Below are 17,706 nucleotides of genomic sequence, written 5' to 3'. Positions count from 1 at the left end.
CAACAGAATCACCGCCTTCCACAGAAAAGCAACAGTGCATCTTTTATGTCCAGCACCATCAGAGTGAGGCCAGGAAACGTATTCAGGAGCGAAATATTGCATTAGGCCTCAGGTCAGGTGGTCTGAACTGAGGAGGGAAAGAGTCAGAGGCAGTGAGCACCTGATGAAACGGCTCTTACATTCCCTTCATTTTCTCTGCAGGTGTCTTATCTTTGCCAGGTCCTCTGAAGGAGTGACTCACCGTCTTTACTGAAGAGTGTTCACACACTGCAGAGACACACTGCAACCTTTATTTATATGTCTGTCAGGAGGATATCAAACATCCCTCTGACAGTAAGTGTGAGTATGGAGGGTTTTTCTCAGGTGTGCATGTGTGTCTTTTCTCCATTTTTGTCCTGCTTTACATGTTTTTCTTGAGATTTTCCTTATCTGAATCAGGCGCCCACAGAGGGTGCTGTGGGCTGCAGCTAATGATCATTTTCATCATCGATTCATTTTCCAAGTCCTTTGATTTTGTCTACAGGATGGTGAAAAACACCCAGCCAGAGATGATGTATTCAAAAAGCTATATAAAACTGACTAGTCCTGATTTACGTGTGCACAGGTGTGTACATGCGTGAACAGGTGAGCGCCAATCTGTTTGCGAACACATCGATATTTGTGTGACTATAAAAAGGCAGATTTCTGTGGTAGACGCCCAGATGTGGAGGAGGAAACATAAAACATGCGCAGTGATTCATGTTTGGTGGTTTTGGGACTTGAAGAGAGTGCGGCCACTCCAGCGTCAGCTTTTTAACACACAGAAACACGTAGTTTCACACTTCTGCTGGCCTCGAGCGCACACACACGAACACACAAACGCAGCTTGAGATTTTAATCAGAGAGCAGCCCTGCTCACGCTGACCAGGCCAGGGGTTTACTTGGCCAATGTGTGCGTGTCTAATCAAGGATGAGAGGAAGTGGTGACAGAGCGAATGTACCAATTAAGCAGGCTGATTGGGCTCTATTCCACTGTGGCAAAAACAATCTCTCCCACAACAGATTGCAATCTGACAGCACCAGATGTAATTCATTAATTATCCTGATAAAAACGCCTCAACTCCATAAACCTCCATGCTGCTATTCACTTTTGTTAGTTTGGCGTTTTTATGATGAGTTATGGATTTTTCCTGAGGTTGGCTGTTTAGTGTGTTCATGCGTGTGCGCAACTGTGCCGCAACAACTGCCGGATTTAAAGTTTTAAGGATATTTTGATTGTTTATCAGTTTTGCAGTTATGTGTGCGATGAATCCAGCAGGGCAACATCACCTGGACTGGTAAACATTTAAGAGTGTTGCAGTCATTTCAGGCCAATACTGCATCCACCTGAACAGTCCTCAGATTGCAACTCAAGGTTATATGCTTTGAGGCAGAACTCCTGACAAAATAATGAAGCTGTTTTTACAGGTGTTTGGCTTTAAATGAACTTATCGCCACAGTTAAAGATTAATCTGAAGGGCTTCTCGGGCTGGGCTATTACCCGACAATGTTTGGTGATACGTCCAAGAATAAAGGAGGCGGTCTGAGTATTGCAGCAGTTTGAGGTCAAGCAGGACAAAAGGGATTGTTTGGATGGAAGTGAGGGTGGGTGGGGGGTTTGGGGGCTGCCTCACCTTGTCAGAAAGGTTCTTGAGTGCATCCCTCAGTCCAGGGGAGGAGTGCTCCTGGGCGGCCTGGAGGAGCTGGTCCGCTAAGCTTGTGATGAGGGGCTGGAGGAGGCTCATGGTGCTGAGTACCTCCTGAGCTTTGGCTGTGTGCTCTGGAGAGTAGTAGATACATTGGTAGGCAGTGCTGAAGCTGTGGTGGAGGAAAAGAAAACCACATCAGTTCAGATTTGACGGATCTCACTACAGTTGCAGGGTCAAAAACACAGTTTGGAGATTACGCGTGAAAGTGGCCACAATCTGATCCAAAGAACTCGTTGTTGTAACGAGATGAAGCCGTAGTGGACTGAGGCTCATCCCCTGTTTGTTTAGATCAGAGCTGCTGGTTCTCTCAGTGTCTACTCGCCGCTGCGTCTGCCAAAACTAGCAGAGGAGGAAGAGACAGTGTTTGATATCAAACAAGCTCCAAGATACACTGCAGAATGCGCTCGCTTCAACCGGTGGCAAAAATCAACGCCGACTCACAAAATCCAGACAGAACACAACAGATCAAGAGCAGATCTGTCATTTTCCTGCACGGCCAGATTGACGTGAATGTTGATGCTTTTCTAGACGTGCAGAAATGTTCTGTTTGACGACGCATGCATCTCTAATGAGCATTTTAAAACAGCATCACTGATACTGAATACATCAAAGGTATTAGAAAATGGCTTCTCTCAGTGCCTTTGGTCATTGTGGAACATGTAATTCACCACACTTATCTTCTTTGTGCACTAAACTGTAGCAGATCTGAACTCCACCTCTGACTATGAACGCCCCGCTGTGAATAACAGGCACAACCTTTCCTAACTGCTAGCAATTGCGCCTAATTGTATTTACCTTGCATCACAGGTATAAATCGGTCCCTGACATCAGAGATGGAATGTAACACAGCGCGGCTCTGAATCGTGACGAAGGGCACTGAAGAAACGAGCATAACCCGAGTCGTTACGCAGAAACAGCAGAAAAACTCCACGACTCTTTTCTCATTTGATCCAATGTGTTCCAGAGTCGCTGATCATCACTTTATGATGTCAAACACAGATTCACTGAGTCGAGGTCGAGTAATGACAGACAGACAAGTAACCATCGCGGCCATAAACATTACATTACGGCGCACTCGTTTTCTGAGCTCATTTCATTATGTGTTACATCTTCTGCTGCCTTGAAAACGTACAGCGGCAACACTATCCAGGTACTCAGCCTGAACTGTCAAAACGGACCTGCAGTCCAATGTCAACCCATTTTCCCTTTATGAATAATTAATCCCCTCCTCATTTCTAGGGAGCTATTTAATCTCAGACAAAAACACCTTTTGTCAGTTCTAGATTCAGGGCAAATCGCTCCAATCAAACATTCTCCTCGGGTAAAGTTCCAGTGACTTTCAATGAGTTTCCGCTGACTTCCTGCCATCAGACGTAGCGTGGAGCGAGGCAGTCATTTGCAACCCTCCCAGCTAGTTTAGAGTCAGCTCTGCAAGCCTCTATGTAGGCCAGACCCCAGAGCCAGATCCTAAGGCATAATTGACATAAGAGAGGGAGAGAGAGGGGAAGGGAGGGGCACATACAAAGGGCTGGCTTAATACAGTATTCGCTGCAGTGCTCCTGATTTTTTGCAGCGAGGCGAAGACGGCGCTTCTTCAGAAGCCGCCCTGTGTGGAGCAGCACTACCTGATGTATCAATAAGCGTGAAAATCTCAGGGCCTTAAGAAATTAGGCGTGCTGTAGCAGGTACTAGCCATTAACTACGTCTTTGACTGGCTAACTTTAAAATCTTGGCCTTGTCATTACAGCTAATGAGTCCCCTGGAGAACAACCACCCACAAGCTCAAAGCTAATCAAAGGAATCACTAAGTGAGAGAGAGACACAGGGCAAACAGTGCAAAACCCTCAACCGCACAGAACAGCAACGTTTCTCTGCTGCGAACTCCCGTAATGTCCACTTCCACAAGCATACCTTCAAATGCTCAGCTTTCAGCCACGGAGAAGACCATAATTGAATAATCTACTGCAACAAAGTAAAGTCTGTAAAAGCCTTTCATCCCCTGCGAGCTTACATTCGTCTTATTACATTATGCAGAACTAAAGAGAAAAAATCCTGCAGGACTGCAACAATACAGATACTCCAGAAAAGAGGCAGAGGAGAAAGTTGTTGGAAGAGGACAATTGCTTCAGCGACTGCGATTCAATAACAGCCATGTTGACTCATAAGTACAAATCCAATCCCATTAGGGAGCCTATGCAGGCAATAATGAATGTTGGGACCTGCCACCTGATGCTAGAGGACAGAATTGATCCCCTCTAAGGCTGGCTAAGGCAAGGAACTTTAATTGCCTTATCAGCATTGCTGTCAGTCCAAACGGGTCTACCAAGACAGCAAACCACACGAAGGTAAAACAGCATAAATCTGAGAATGGAAACTTGATGAGAGGCCAAAGGGGATGGAGCACATGAGGATCCGATTGCCATTAGCCTTGCGTATGTCTACCATCCCTGATGTAATTTGGGAGTTTTGTGTGCCAAGTTTTTAAAACACAGAGGTGGATGAAAAAATACACAATATAATCTGACAAAACAGCCAAAAAGAAGTACCTGTGTGGAGCTTATGCTTATCCTTTGCTGAGAACGTGTCAGAGAGGTGGCGACTGAACCTTCGGGTAATGTCTGAAGCCAAACTCTGTGGTGTCACTGGGGTGCACCATATATTAATAAATAAATACAAGAACAGAACATCCACCCACCTGTCTCGTCTTACGTTGGCGAGACTTAGCCTCAAGCTGACTCACAGCACACCTGAGCTCATAAAAGGCTTCCTTCTTCCCAAACCCCAAATTAAAGGAGCTCCCAGAGAGGAACTCGTTGTTTACTGTTTGTTTGTTTGATGGTAGACTCACCTCACGCCAAAATGTGGATGAATTTCTTTTAAGTTAAGCGTTTTGTTCTCACCCAGGTGCCATCTGATCAGACCATTATGAGAGCTTGATATCAGTGACATTTTTTTTTGCTGTATATTATCAGTAATGATCCCAAAGAAAGTGGAAAATCCTTTGAGGAGAATAAAGTGTACTTAGAAAATAAGTTTACAGAGTTTGAGCCAATTCCTTAAACAGCACTGGAAACAGCGCTGGGAGACTTTCCACCAGGCGTTGTTCTGATTGTGTTCAACCACTGTACACCAAGTATGAATATTTAGTGATATTTATGATGTGCGTGTGACTCATTTGTCCAGCAACCATGCAGACATTTAGGTCTACATGCAATTCATGAATATTTACGTGTATGTCCACAGAACTAATGGACACATTAGATTCCCATACATGAAGAATAGTGTCAGCTACTTTTCTTGCTTTTTTTCCAACCACACGCACAAATTAAGGACTAACACATCCTTCTAAAAGCTTGCCTTTTGAGCATTTTAATTATAGTGATGCACAAGTTCAATTTCAATGAATTTCAATAAAACTCAGATTTTTTGCAAGTTAAAAAATCCCATCATGTGTGCAAAAACACAGCATGAGTAGCTTCTTCTGCGTATTTTACTTAACTTATCTCAAACTGGAAATACGACAGATGAGAGAGCTTCGGTTGTGCATATTCCATTACGCAGTAATATAGTAATTATATATTTGAGGATTATCTCAATAGTTACTCAGAGTCAACAGCGCAGCAGATGGTGCACCCACACTGTGATATTTTTGTCACTTGTAGATCTCTCTGAAATCCCTCAAACCGCCTTTATTGATGTTTCACATGTCTACCTGCAGACAAATCTAATTACACAGAAATATACATACAGTACACTCCAAACTCTAGGAGGCAGAACGTGAAGGCCTTCGCTTTTAGCTGACTGACCTCCTGTAAAGCTGTGTGAAGGGTTCAGCTTTGCTTTTTATCTGATCTCTTGAATTTCAGCTGTCAGATCTGCACAGCAGGGCTCTGCACAGCGGTGCATATGAGCTACCTGAATGCAACCATTTCCCATCCCAAATGAAACAACGGAGGCGTCTGATCGTTTCATATGTTTTATATGTATTTATCAATCTGTCTGTGCTCTGAGGCAGACGCAGGCTGGACATACAACTCTTCTCCTGTGAGAGAATATTAGTTTCCTCGTTGGTGAAGCTCCACCAGACTCCATTACATGATGTCCGTACGTCATTGCAGGGAGGGAACTGCTGTCAGACCCCAACACACTCAGTAATAATGTATGATAATGGATTCTTCTTAATCCCACCTAATTTCCATGTGCACCCTGGGTACACCACGCGCCTGCAGCCATGAAAATACCGAAGTTGTGCTGCCACTCCCTATGCACAACATGCACAGTGCCCTTTGACTCATGAAATTATCATCTCTCATCTTTGTATAATTCAAGTGTCACACAAACAAACAGCACCGGTTCTCCAGGAAAAAGACCCCCGTCCACGTGCTCACACGTTTTTGGCTTGACATTTCATCAGGTAAACTCGAGCCTGCTAACAGATCATGAGAACCAGCAGCCTTGTCCAGGACGAACCCCCTGCTTGCTTGTCCTAAAAGATCAATAGGAATTGGTTATAACAGTAATGAGTGGGAGAAAACCGCTGGGCCCCGCAGCCTAATTAAACCAGCATCTCCAGCACATGGCTAATTAATAGTGGAGAGGAAATTAATGAAGAGCTTGTGGCCTGCTGCTGACAGCCAGCAGGAGTAAAATGCAGCTACGTCAGCAGAGAGCCCTGCAGCACTCCAGGTGACTGCCAAAGCCTCCTTCGTCATTCAGTCAGCACGCTGTAATCACGTTCTTACACCAGGCCACGGCCACACGGCCACAGTCAAATGCTGTCTGCTATAAATACACTCTGGAAGATCTGATCTCACACAGATTCTTTTAACCGCCGAACTCCATCTGCTGTCGAATCCCTCACTGGGCACTGATCTCGCATCAGTTCTCAGAATAACAGCCAACGTTTTCCTCAGTGATTCAGACGAGCTAGAAACCCTGATCTGAGACCAGATAAGCCTCAAGGCTACTGCCAGCATCTCTCTCCATCACAAACAGAACCTGGAGCAGGCTGACTCCAGAACAGGCGAAGAACTAACAAGCTGCTGTCCATCAGTATGGAGTCCCAGCCGCAGCCAATGTCCTGTCTCTGAACACGAGCGCAGCGATCCTGGGAGGAAGTTATTTTGTTGGACAACATGCTGCTAGTCACATTAAATCTGAACATCGGCCCCAAGAGACTCTATTAAGTGTGTGCGATGTAGCTTCAACCACTCTCTGTGTCCCAGAAATGTGTCATCCGGCAGTTCTGCTTGGCCAGGAGGCCTGGCGAGATGACAGCGCTTCCTTCCTCTGCGTGACGGTGGTCCACTGCACGGCTTCTGCACCAACTCTTGACAGATGACCTTCTGAACGGGCTCCGTCTAACATTCTGCTGAAAAACTGTACACAACTCAAACCCAAGACCTACTGTTCATCTCCTGCCCCCCCCCAACACACACACAGACACATACACACCATCAGTCCAGGTAGGACAAAAATGGCAACACTCAGTTCAGCAAAACCTGTGTCCAAATAAAGTGGGTTGCATCACTATGCAGATGAGCTGAATAATTCAGAAGAGGCTGTTAATGAAAGATTAGACCACCTCAGCAAATCCACAGCTCTGTCTACTGGGTTCAATTAAAAATGGATAAAAATCCAGTGACTTTTAAAACAGCCATTTAAGTAGGACTGCATGCATTAATGAAAGATAAATGCTCTTGCCCTGTGTGTACATGTGCAGGGTTTCTGGAGGAATACTAAGTGTAGCTATTGATTAAACTCCTTCCTGGCCCATCCTGAGAGACAAACTGCATTGCATACTCCAGTCATTGCCAAGTTTGGCAAATGCAGGTTTTTAATGGGTCTGGAAAGAACCCTCCCCCCTCCCTCTTTTTCAAGTGTCCAGGGAACAAAGACAAATAGCTCTTTTATTGCCCTCCTGGTAACACCTCTGTGCTCAGGTTTTCCTTTTTTTACCCTTCCTCAATCCTTTTCCATCTTCTCTTTGATGAATTAATATCACAATGAATAGCCAAGTCTCACATCTCGCCGATTGTTCCCTTTTTAATCAAATGTGATTACAAAAGGCTGCTTCTGAAAGGCGAGGAGACACACCGGGAGAAGCATAATGGCCGAGTGTCAGCGCGCACACGCGCACTCCCATTCGTCTTTGCTCTGCTCAGATAGGCTGGCTTTCCGTGCAATTAAGAGACTCTTGACTGGACGTGTGTGCTTCACATTCACAGAGAACAACAAAAAAAACATCAGTGTTTCTTTCTAGGCTTAATATTTGGTCAGATGTTCGGTGCATGAATAATAAAAGCATATTAAGTCATGAAATAATAACTGTTTCTCATTTAAAGCGAGCGTGCGCCTTCATTAAAATGGCCAGCGCAAACACTGCAAAATCCAAGAGAAACAGACTTTATTCCCATTTCTGACACTGACTGACAAATGACTGCATTCCAGGTCAAACATGGATAAGGCTCAGTGCGGGCCGCAGTCAGTTAGTCAGGCGGAAAATTGGAAAATTTAAGCTACAGTGAGTCATTAGCTAAGTCAAATATGAAACAAAAAGCTCCGTCTCCCTGGAGAATTCTTTCTCAGGTCTAATCTCATTCAAAGGAAATGATTTCACTTCAGCGGATTCTCCAAAATATGCTAACCTTATCAGAGTTCATGCTAGCAGATAAAACTGACCATCTTCAGCAAAGTCGCTTGCGCACTTTAGCGGAAAGAAGCCCTTTCTTTATTTTTTTTTATCAGCGAAGACCCCCAACTATTTTCCCATCAACTTATCCATTTCATACCCACACCTCACCCCTCTCCATCTTGCCTCTCTCCCCCTCTTTCTTGAGCTGCAAACTCTGTAACTAATTGGATCTGGCATGGTCTGTAATGACTTTGCACTCTATGGGGAGCTTTGGGAAAAATCACCCTTCATTTCTTCTGGCATCACTCAAGTGACCACATACTGAACTCCAGCGACATACACCTCCACCGTGCATCCAAAGGGCAAAGACAGCAAAATTTACAGAATAGTGCTGATCTCAGGTTTGAGGAACTTGTATGGATAAGTTGCCCCCGTGCACTTTCAGGCAGTGCATGTGCATGGACATTTATCTTTGTGTCCGTGTGCGTAAAATACAATCACAGCAGCGTGGTCTCATCTTATTCGGTCAGCCATGAGTGTCTGTGCAGCTGGCGGTTTAGGTCAGCGAAGGAAACACACAAATCGAGATTTTTCTCATCGAGCAACGGGTTCACATCCACAGACTGAACTCACTCCGACATCAAACTCTATCTGAGAGGCTCCCATAGTGTCAAAAAAAACAAAACTGATCTGAGCAAAGCCAGAATATTACTCAGTTTTCACCATAAGAACTCACTCCTTGTGAAACATTACAGCAGTAATGATGATTGATTATTGCAGTAGTGCGGACTCATCTGGCAGTCACTGATTAAGGATTGATGTACATGTCACACTTTTTGTAGAAACAATTTTGATGAAAAATTTCCTCGTTCTTTACAAAAAACTTGGTTTTGACTTCAGGTGCATGTTAAGAGCGCGCTCCAGCCAGCAGCTGGGAAGTTAGAGCAAACTGTGTGGTTCTTCAGTGACGAGCTAACGTACAACTTCAGGAGAGAGGAAAAACGCTTGCCAGGGAAAAGAAGCAGTGCAGAGGAACTTCTGACTCCACAAACCTTTTCCATCATGCCTGTTGCCTCCAGTCAAATTGGGCTGTCAGCGGCAGCAGAGCTCCAGTCTAGATGCAGCATTGCTTGGCTGTTAAGTAACTGTATGGGGCTTGGAAAATCCAGTCCACAGGCCAGGGACAAATTTGTTTGTCACTATCAATTATGCCCGAGTTAAATTCTTTTGTCAATACAAGCCTGTTTCCACCGCAGCATGTGTCCTGTATTAAATCAGCCATGCTCCCTCCAAACCCCACGGAGTGCCTGCAAGGTCTTTTTCTCATACCTCTTTTTCTCTGCTTCATATCTGCTGAGGAGACGCTGCAGACCACCGCACTTGAAGCCCTGGAAGTGGGCTGCAGGGGCACCGACAGTGACAATGTCATAGAAAGCATCTGTGAAGAGAGGAGACAGATTTGATTGGATTTAAAACCATGAGATGTATAATACAGCACCTGACAAACACCGGCACTGAAAGACCTCAAGGCAAGAAAAAGGAGAAAGAAAAGTGTGTTTTTCCAATTTGAAAAATTCTTTTGCTTAATTTTGAGTTAGAATTTTGCAAAACATCCTCTACAGGGATACCTCCAATAAGCTTCATATCATCAGTTAACGGTACCTGACATGAGGATTAATTCAGTATTTATGAATTTGCCAAGCGGCTGGGCTTCAGTTCACATTAAAGTCTCAAAGTTGCACAGTGAGGTTCGTGCAAGGTGTTACCTTTTGTAACCTGCGCACAGTATTTTTAAGCCCAGACTATATTTATGCACACAAAAGAAGCACGACATTTCTCTGGACTCTGCCAGTAAATTTGCTTTTAGGCATACATATTTCAGGTTGATTTACATTGCGTCCACGCCGCTCCGTTACTCGTCCTCTCTCTCCAGCTATCTTCGGGTCTTAATGTAGCTTCGGTCCCGTGTTGAACCGGAAGGACGGCCAATGTCACAGCGCTTCATTCCAATTTGCACACCGTCGTCAAAAGTAAATAAACACTTCACAGACGGCTGGGCGGGCGCAGGGGTGCTTACAACAGGCCTCGTTTTGAATGAGTAATGGACGAGGCTGACAATTAAATGAGAGAAAAAAACAGGGAGGAGGACGAGGGGGTGGGCCGGGTTTACGGGGGTGAATATTTTGGTGTGGTTGAGTTCCAGGTCAGTTAATGAACACCCCCGGGAAAGCGTGTGCGCGGCTCTGACCATGGGAAAACACTGGCTGAAAAACAGTTGAAAATAGAAATTAATGACACAACACAGCTCCGAGTGGTGCCACAGAGACGTGAGTGACGGTGTGGCCAATAGCCTCACGTCCCCTAATAACACAACAGACCAGCAGCGGTTTGATGTGGGGGATTCGCTGCTACCCACCGCTTCCTTCATTAATTATCCCTGTGCCTGGCCACGAGGCTCCCTGTCCACCACACGTTTGGCCCATGGACTTTTCAGATGTCCAAGCTCCCTTAATTAGTTTTCCCACAACAGAAATACACTGAAATACAATGGCGGGTTTCAGAACATCAAGCACAATAACCCATTCATGCTTGATTTGCCTGCTCTCCCTCTCCCCGTCCTTTTCTCAATAAATCAACAACAGAACAAACTGTTGAAGTACTGAGAGGACAGTCGCTGCCTCAAACAGGAAATTTGCTGTGGCAGTCAGGATTGGTTATAATTCATACTTAACCCATTCTCCAATCCTGCTCAACAACGACAAAACATCCTTTTACTTGACCAAAATGAGTCTGAACAATGCTCTCTGTTCAGCTTCGCCAAGCTGAGCTTTTCAGGATAGAAACATTTTGCAGTTGTCATGTTGCAGACATAAAACATTCCCAGCAAAACAAATGAATACAGTGCCGAGCTCAAAGTGTTTTTCCCCCAATTTCCTCTTCTTGCCGGATGATAAATAGACAAAATGAAAATGAATGGTTTAGCGACGTCGAGTGGATCGCGTACACAAGCTCAGTGAAATGCTTCACTTCAGCAAATCAAAAGGAACAATAGAGCAATTGACAACAGTTTGAAAATGAGACTCGGGACCATTAAGGAGCAGGTTCCAGTGCTTCCTGAGCCTGACTGATTGCAATCATTTACTCAATGCGTTTTCCCTTTTAAATGGAAGAAAATGTACAATGTGACAGTAACTCACCATCAAACGAGGATGAAGAATGTAATGTTCCTTTGTGTTGTTTCAGAGAGGAGCTGATTCAAACCGTGTGGTCGTTTGTTGAACTGTGCTCCACCAAACAGAGAGGTGTGTCTGTCATTTAGCCTTCGCTCAAACAAATGTTTTTTTAGTATGTCGTGTTTGCAATCGAGAGACAATTGAGGCATCATCCTTTTGTCTGCACTCGAGACGTCATGTGCCTGCATGGAGAGGACGGGATCGGGGGAACAGAGCGCTGCAGGAAAGAGTTACAGAACCCGCAAACGGGGGAGCACTGCTGCACTTCCTGTTCTGTTTTGAAGCTTTCATGAGAACACAGAGGTTGTCGGGGACGTCAGACATCACCACGCTGAACGTGGAATTCATCCACTCGTTCGACCGCCTCTACATCCTTGTATGTTTATACTCACGCCCTTGCAAACGATCCTCACTCACACTTCGCAGCTTGCAGATTTAGCATTTTATTGCAAAGTGTGTTCAGTTTAATGCAGTATGAAGCTTAACGGTGGTGCTGCTGAAGTCAACTGTGCTGTGGTTGATTTACAACGATGGTTTTTTTATTCTGATTTCATTCACGCTTCAGAAGAGTTTATTTTCTGCAATAATCCAAAATCCAAAGGAAAAACTCAATGCTAATGGACAATGCTAACCTGCGAACACATGTCACTCCTGCACCACTCTACACTCTGATCTTCAGGCTGCGCTGCGTCGCTTCATGAGGAAGAGTTGGTGTTGACCTCGACACTTTCTGTAAAGCTCAAAAACACCTTGAATCCAACAGATAAACTGCTAAAACTCTGAGTGCATTCAAGGCAATGAGTGCATTTCATCTGTGCATGTGTGTGTTTAATCTTATTGATATTGATATTTAAAAAAATCTGAATGTCTCTCTGCCGCAGCGCTGCCTTTAAACACCACGCGCCATTAATTTAGATTACCCAGATTTCTTAATTAACATCGTGAAGCCAATGGGAGGCGAGTGTGTCCTGCAGGACAGTGTAAGTCCAGGTCCTGCTGCAGCATACGCAGCGGAGTGTACACACATAAACACATTAGCTGAAGCCTCACCGCCTGGAACTGAGTCAAGGTGTGAATTTGGCTCAGGGAGGGTAATTATCACAGTGTCCATCAATCAATTGACAAACTCCTCTAAGGCTCGTTTTATCTTGATTTCCCCCCTTTTTCTGCCTCGACAGTGCACGACCATTGCAGGGCTGTATGATGACTTGATTTCACTTATTTTATCTGTCTTCCCTGATGTCTTCACTCAGAGAACCACGGTTTATGTCGAGGTTCGTCTCTCTTCAACCTTCCATCAATCATTGAGTGTATGGCTGAAATGGAGCCCACTCACACGCAGTGAGGCAGCAGTTAGTCGCCTTAATATACTGAGACAGTTCCAGGCCAGAAACAGGCTTTGCCAGCTCGAGAGCAGCGGCGGAGACAGCCAGTCTCTCTCTCCGGAGAAACGCAAAGGGCTTAATTAGTGTTTTGTCTATCTTTTTCTGGCCAAGTTAATTCTCACCTTTCAGCCTGGGCAATGACCTAGAACCACCCTGTCTGAGCCCTCTGAGTATCGCGGACAGATGGAGAAGTCAGGCACAGAGAGACAACAGAGGGCGACATCCACAGCAGCTTATGGCGTCATATGAAACCACTCTTCTACCATAGCTGCTTCTTCTGCTCAGGAGTTTCAGCTCAAGCAGTTGTCGAACTTTACGTTACTTTGAGCAGGTTCGGTTTAAAGTGGCTTTAGTCAATATTTTTATATTAACAATGTGTGAAGTGACAACAGAGAACAATGAGATGTGAAAGGAGCCGCTCATCGTGATGCACCATCGCCTGAATCTGCAGCTTCCCTCAGCTTTACGGTGTTCATGGAGTTTCACTGTAACCTTCAGCTGTCTGACCCACAACTTTATAGTTTCTGTTTCACTCTCTCTGCTCTCATATTGTTGTTTTCAGCCGCAGCAGGCAGCTGTTTTCAGAGACAAAGCTCCACTGTGCAACGCCAGACGAACACAGTTAGCAACTAGCTGGTGAACATAGTGGAGCATTTAGGAGCTGAAGAGCCGAACACCTCCCTCAGGAGCTGGCGGAGACCAAAAACAGAGCAGAAAGTATTTCATATGGTATTTCATTTATCGTTGTTACCATTGGTCTGACATCTGGTCACATGGTCTGAAACACTGAATGACAGTGACTGATAAAGCTGCTCAGTACCTGCTGGAAGCAACTTTTTCACCACATCAACTGAAAAGCTGCTGATATGTCAATGCTGTGTACTTGTGTCCACCGCCCTCAAGTGGTCACGATAAATCACTTACTGCAGGTTGAAGTATTAGGCGTAATGACAGGCCAAGCAAAGGTTTAAATACCTGTCTCTGTCATACCTGTCTTCCTGGGGCACGTCACCCTCATCCTCTGGGTGTGCAAGTTAATTGGGATGAACTCCAGAGATTTCTGGGCTTTGCAGCAGCTTGGCTTGAACGAGCGACCTGAAAAAAGCACAAGTACATGTCACATAGTCATTTGACATAATGGAGGTTTCAAAGATAAAACCGTCCCTATGAAAGGCTTCACCATCTGATAGTTATGCTAAGAGCTTTCCAACATGGCTGCTTTATATGGCCTTTCACTTTATTACCTTGTTTATGTGCTTATGAAGAGACGGACAGAGAAACAGATGAGCCAACGTTCAACAATAAACTGGATTGCTGCTTAAACGTTCTCTTTGATTTTTCAATGAAAAGTAAAACCTTATGCAACTGAATGACTTGATATATTTAACTGACACGAGGGAATACATGGCATACAAATTAAAATCCATTTAAATTGGAGGTTGCAAAACAGCAGAATCGAAGCTTCAATTCAATAAAACCCAATTTTCCCAAAGAAACCTTAATGTTAACATAAAAGGTCACAAATTACACAAACACCATCAAAACATGAAGATGCACTTTATCCTCTGTTTGGCTGAGTTATGATTAAACTTATGTGAAACCTCCAAAAACGATTCAACACACATCCACATATATCAGACGGAGAATACATCAATTAGAGATTTTTTTACGATCATCTGGTTAAGACATCCTCTAAAGTGCAGTGTGATCCTTTAAGAACAGATTTTATGCCCTTTGCTCATAACGTCCAATTAAAACTTTGTGCCAAACGATTCTTTGTTCGTGGCTTAAAGTTAAGCTCGACGTCACAATCTGACACCCCACGCTGGCTGCTCAAACCTCACATATGTAAATAGGGATGATGAGCCTCTTTGAGACGAGGCTAAGCTTTCAAGAACAATCACGCAACAATCAAAACAGAGGCAATTTGGAAGTGTTGTGATGTTTGCCAGCAGAGCTCAAGTCACTAAAAATGAAGCTATTTGGAACAGGTGCAGAGGACCACACACAGGAAGAGAAATGCTCATATCACAATGTTTCAGAATCTAGTTTGGCATCACAACTTTGAACTGAATCCTCTTTTATGACACGTGACTTTGAAATTTCTATCTGAGGCGTCGAGCGCGCGTTACGAACCAGTAAAAAGTGCTCCAGTGCACGCTGCCTGTTCTCCAGCTGCAGAGGTCACAGAGGACGCTGACAGAACGACCACGTCGGTGTAATTCATCCATCCAAACTGTCACTAGTGTTGCTTTTGTCAACGAAAATTATGACGAAATATCATCGTCAACGAACCTTTATCACGTGACGAAAACGAGACGAGATGCAACGTAAATGCTAGTCATGTGACGATAACTATAATTAAATATACAATGCAATATTGTTGACGAATAAAAACGAGACTAAATGTGGTTTACGACATAAAGACTCTCCTAAAATGTCTCAAAAAATTCATTTCCGTTGATTAAAACGAGACGAAATGTAATAATGTTATTTCGTCTCGTTTAGTCGCCTTGTTATTTTTATTTTGCAGTATTTCTGTTTCCTGTGTCTCAGTGCAGGGGCTCCCCACTCACGGCATTACTTAGAGGATGCAGCTGCAGCAGGTTAGCGTTAACGACAGACAGCTGACACAGAGAACGGGACCGATGGCCGGCCAGTCGGGGTTCGTCTTTGGGAGAAAAAGAAAAAACGACATTTGGACACACTTTCTATACTACTAGGTACTTACACTATGTTGACTGGGTTAAATAGAACTGCATTACTAAAAAGAGACTAAAACACAATTTTCATTGACTAAAATGTCATCAGTTTTTGTCTGACTTGAGGAAAATAGTCACGGATAATTCTGACTAAAATAAGACTAAAATGCTCAGACTTTTAGTCGACGGAAACTTGACTAGACTAAAAAGAGTATAAACGTGACTAAAACTAATAAAAACTAAATGACAACTTGACACAAAGATTAGACTAAGACTAAAATTAAAACAGGCCGACAAAAACAACACTGTCACCTTACAATTACTGCAAATAAATGTCACGGAAGTGAAGTAAATGAACAAATACGTGTGTGTGAGGAACTGCCTTCGTCCATTTTCATTAGAGGAGATCTATTTTTAGAACTGACTGTTGTATTTGGCCTATGGAGATATCTGAGTGACTCGTGAAGCATGCACAAGACTTTTGCATTCTTTGGTGTTTTCATAATGTTTAATGACCTCAGTGTTTCATTCTGATCTGTTTACAGCATCGCAGTCGAGGTCTGCAAGCCTTTCTTTGTTCTTCACAGTATCTCTTGTGATGTCTTGTGGCTGTGCTGTGATCACAGAGGTCGTTTGACACACATCACTGTTACCGTCAGTGTGACCTTGAACTTATCTGTTGATAAAGTTCAAATATTTCGTTGGTAATAGTCTTCTGTCATCTGTCTTAAAATAACATCCACCCAGTTTTTCTCTTTTTGCCTCAGACATGCATCTGCTGATGTGGGAAACACATGATAACATTACTTTGAGCCATGATCCAAGAATATCAACATACATGAATAGATATTTATTATATGCAGAATGCACGGCTGTAATTTTTGGTGACCACATTTTGGTTCTATATATCTTAAAGTGAGTAATGAAATTGTGGCATGTGAACATCTGAGAGCAAAATTAACAAAGCGGTTCATTAAATACTCAAATTTCTCAAAGACACGAACTGATCTGCAATTTCTTGTCAGCAATGATTCGTTTCTGATCCACAGCAACAACTAAAAGGCCAAAGATTCCAAATATTGTGATTGGCAATGTTGTAATGATTAACGTATCTAACGTGGCCCAGAATGGTCACGAGTGTGTTCCTCGTACTGTGGCTCATAACGCATGCTGACTGCAGCATAAAGACAAAAAAGACGGAGCAACTTCGCAGGTCTTTGATTTGACATGTGCCATAACTCTGCCTTGTGTTGAGAGGAGCTAAACTGAGCTGTACACACTCTTTTCAGCCTGTTCTTTAATTAGCCGCCAGGCAACAGACCCGTGTGCTCCAATCAAAGCCTCAACACTACAGAAGGTTTATTTTCGTGTTGAATGTAGGTGAGGAAACCTGTTACCTGCCACAGGTTTTCAACACCATTTGGCGGGTTGGCCAAACATAAAAACAAATCCTCTGCAGCTCCACGGCTGTGCTTAATGCCGAACCCGCTGGCCTACTCGAGCTGAAATGTGTTACCTCAGGAACGGATAACACTTCTGACAGTGATGTGGCTTATTATTTTCAAGCTCTGAAAATCAAATCACGTCTTCTTCCCGAGGTGCTAACAGATTTGCTGCTACTTATCAAGGTGTAAATGTAAACAGATGCCGTTTCTAACCACTGAATATACAATCTGTGTGTCTGGAGGTTCAGTCGACGGTGCGGTCCAGGAGCCGAGTGCTTGATAAACCAGACCCAGACGCTGACTGTGGCCTCAAACTCAATGAAAACTGCTGTGCACATTAAATCTGACCCTGAATGCACTCAGCATTAGGAACCAGACAAACAGTTGGATTGACCTTTGTGCTATTAGCACATCTGATTTCCACAAGCCGAGACCTGCACACTGTGAGCGGGTCCACAGGCAAAGGATCTGATCATTTGCTCAGCAAGACGAAGAGTCTACAAGCAAGAGCATGCTGTGAGGCCGGACTCAGACACAGTGCTGCTGAGCTACATGCTAACATGCTCACAGTGATAGTGCT

General features: G+C 44.1%; 1 protein-coding gene across 3 annotated transcripts in view; it reads right to left on the bottom strand.

Annotated features, from left to right (window-relative positions):
* inpp4b (inositol polyphosphate-4-phosphatase type II B) overlaps positions 1–17,706 on the bottom strand; it is a 123,027-nt gene that overhangs the window by 21,468 nt on the left and 83,853 nt on the right. For all 3 annotated transcript variants that reach the window (XM_070980398.1, XM_070980405.1, XM_070980415.1), the window contains 3 exons: positions 13,970–14,074; positions 9,691–9,799; positions 1,653–1,836 (listed from right to left, as the gene is read on the bottom strand). In XM_070980398.1, the coding sequence (XP_070836499.1) occupies positions 1,653–1,836; positions 9,691–9,799; positions 13,970–14,074 (398 nt within the window). The remainder of the gene's footprint in view (positions 1–1,652; positions 1,837–9,690; positions 9,800–13,969; positions 14,075–17,706) is intronic.

Source organism: Chaetodon trifascialis, chromosome 2, assembly GCF_039877785.1.
Source record: "Chaetodon trifascialis isolate fChaTrf1 chromosome 2, fChaTrf1.hap1, whole genome shotgun sequence".
NCBI classification, from domain to species: domain Eukaryota; kingdom Metazoa; phylum Chordata; class Actinopteri; order Chaetodontiformes; family Chaetodontidae; genus Chaetodon; species Chaetodon trifascialis.
This window is presented reverse-complemented; position numbering and strand designations above follow the sequence as displayed.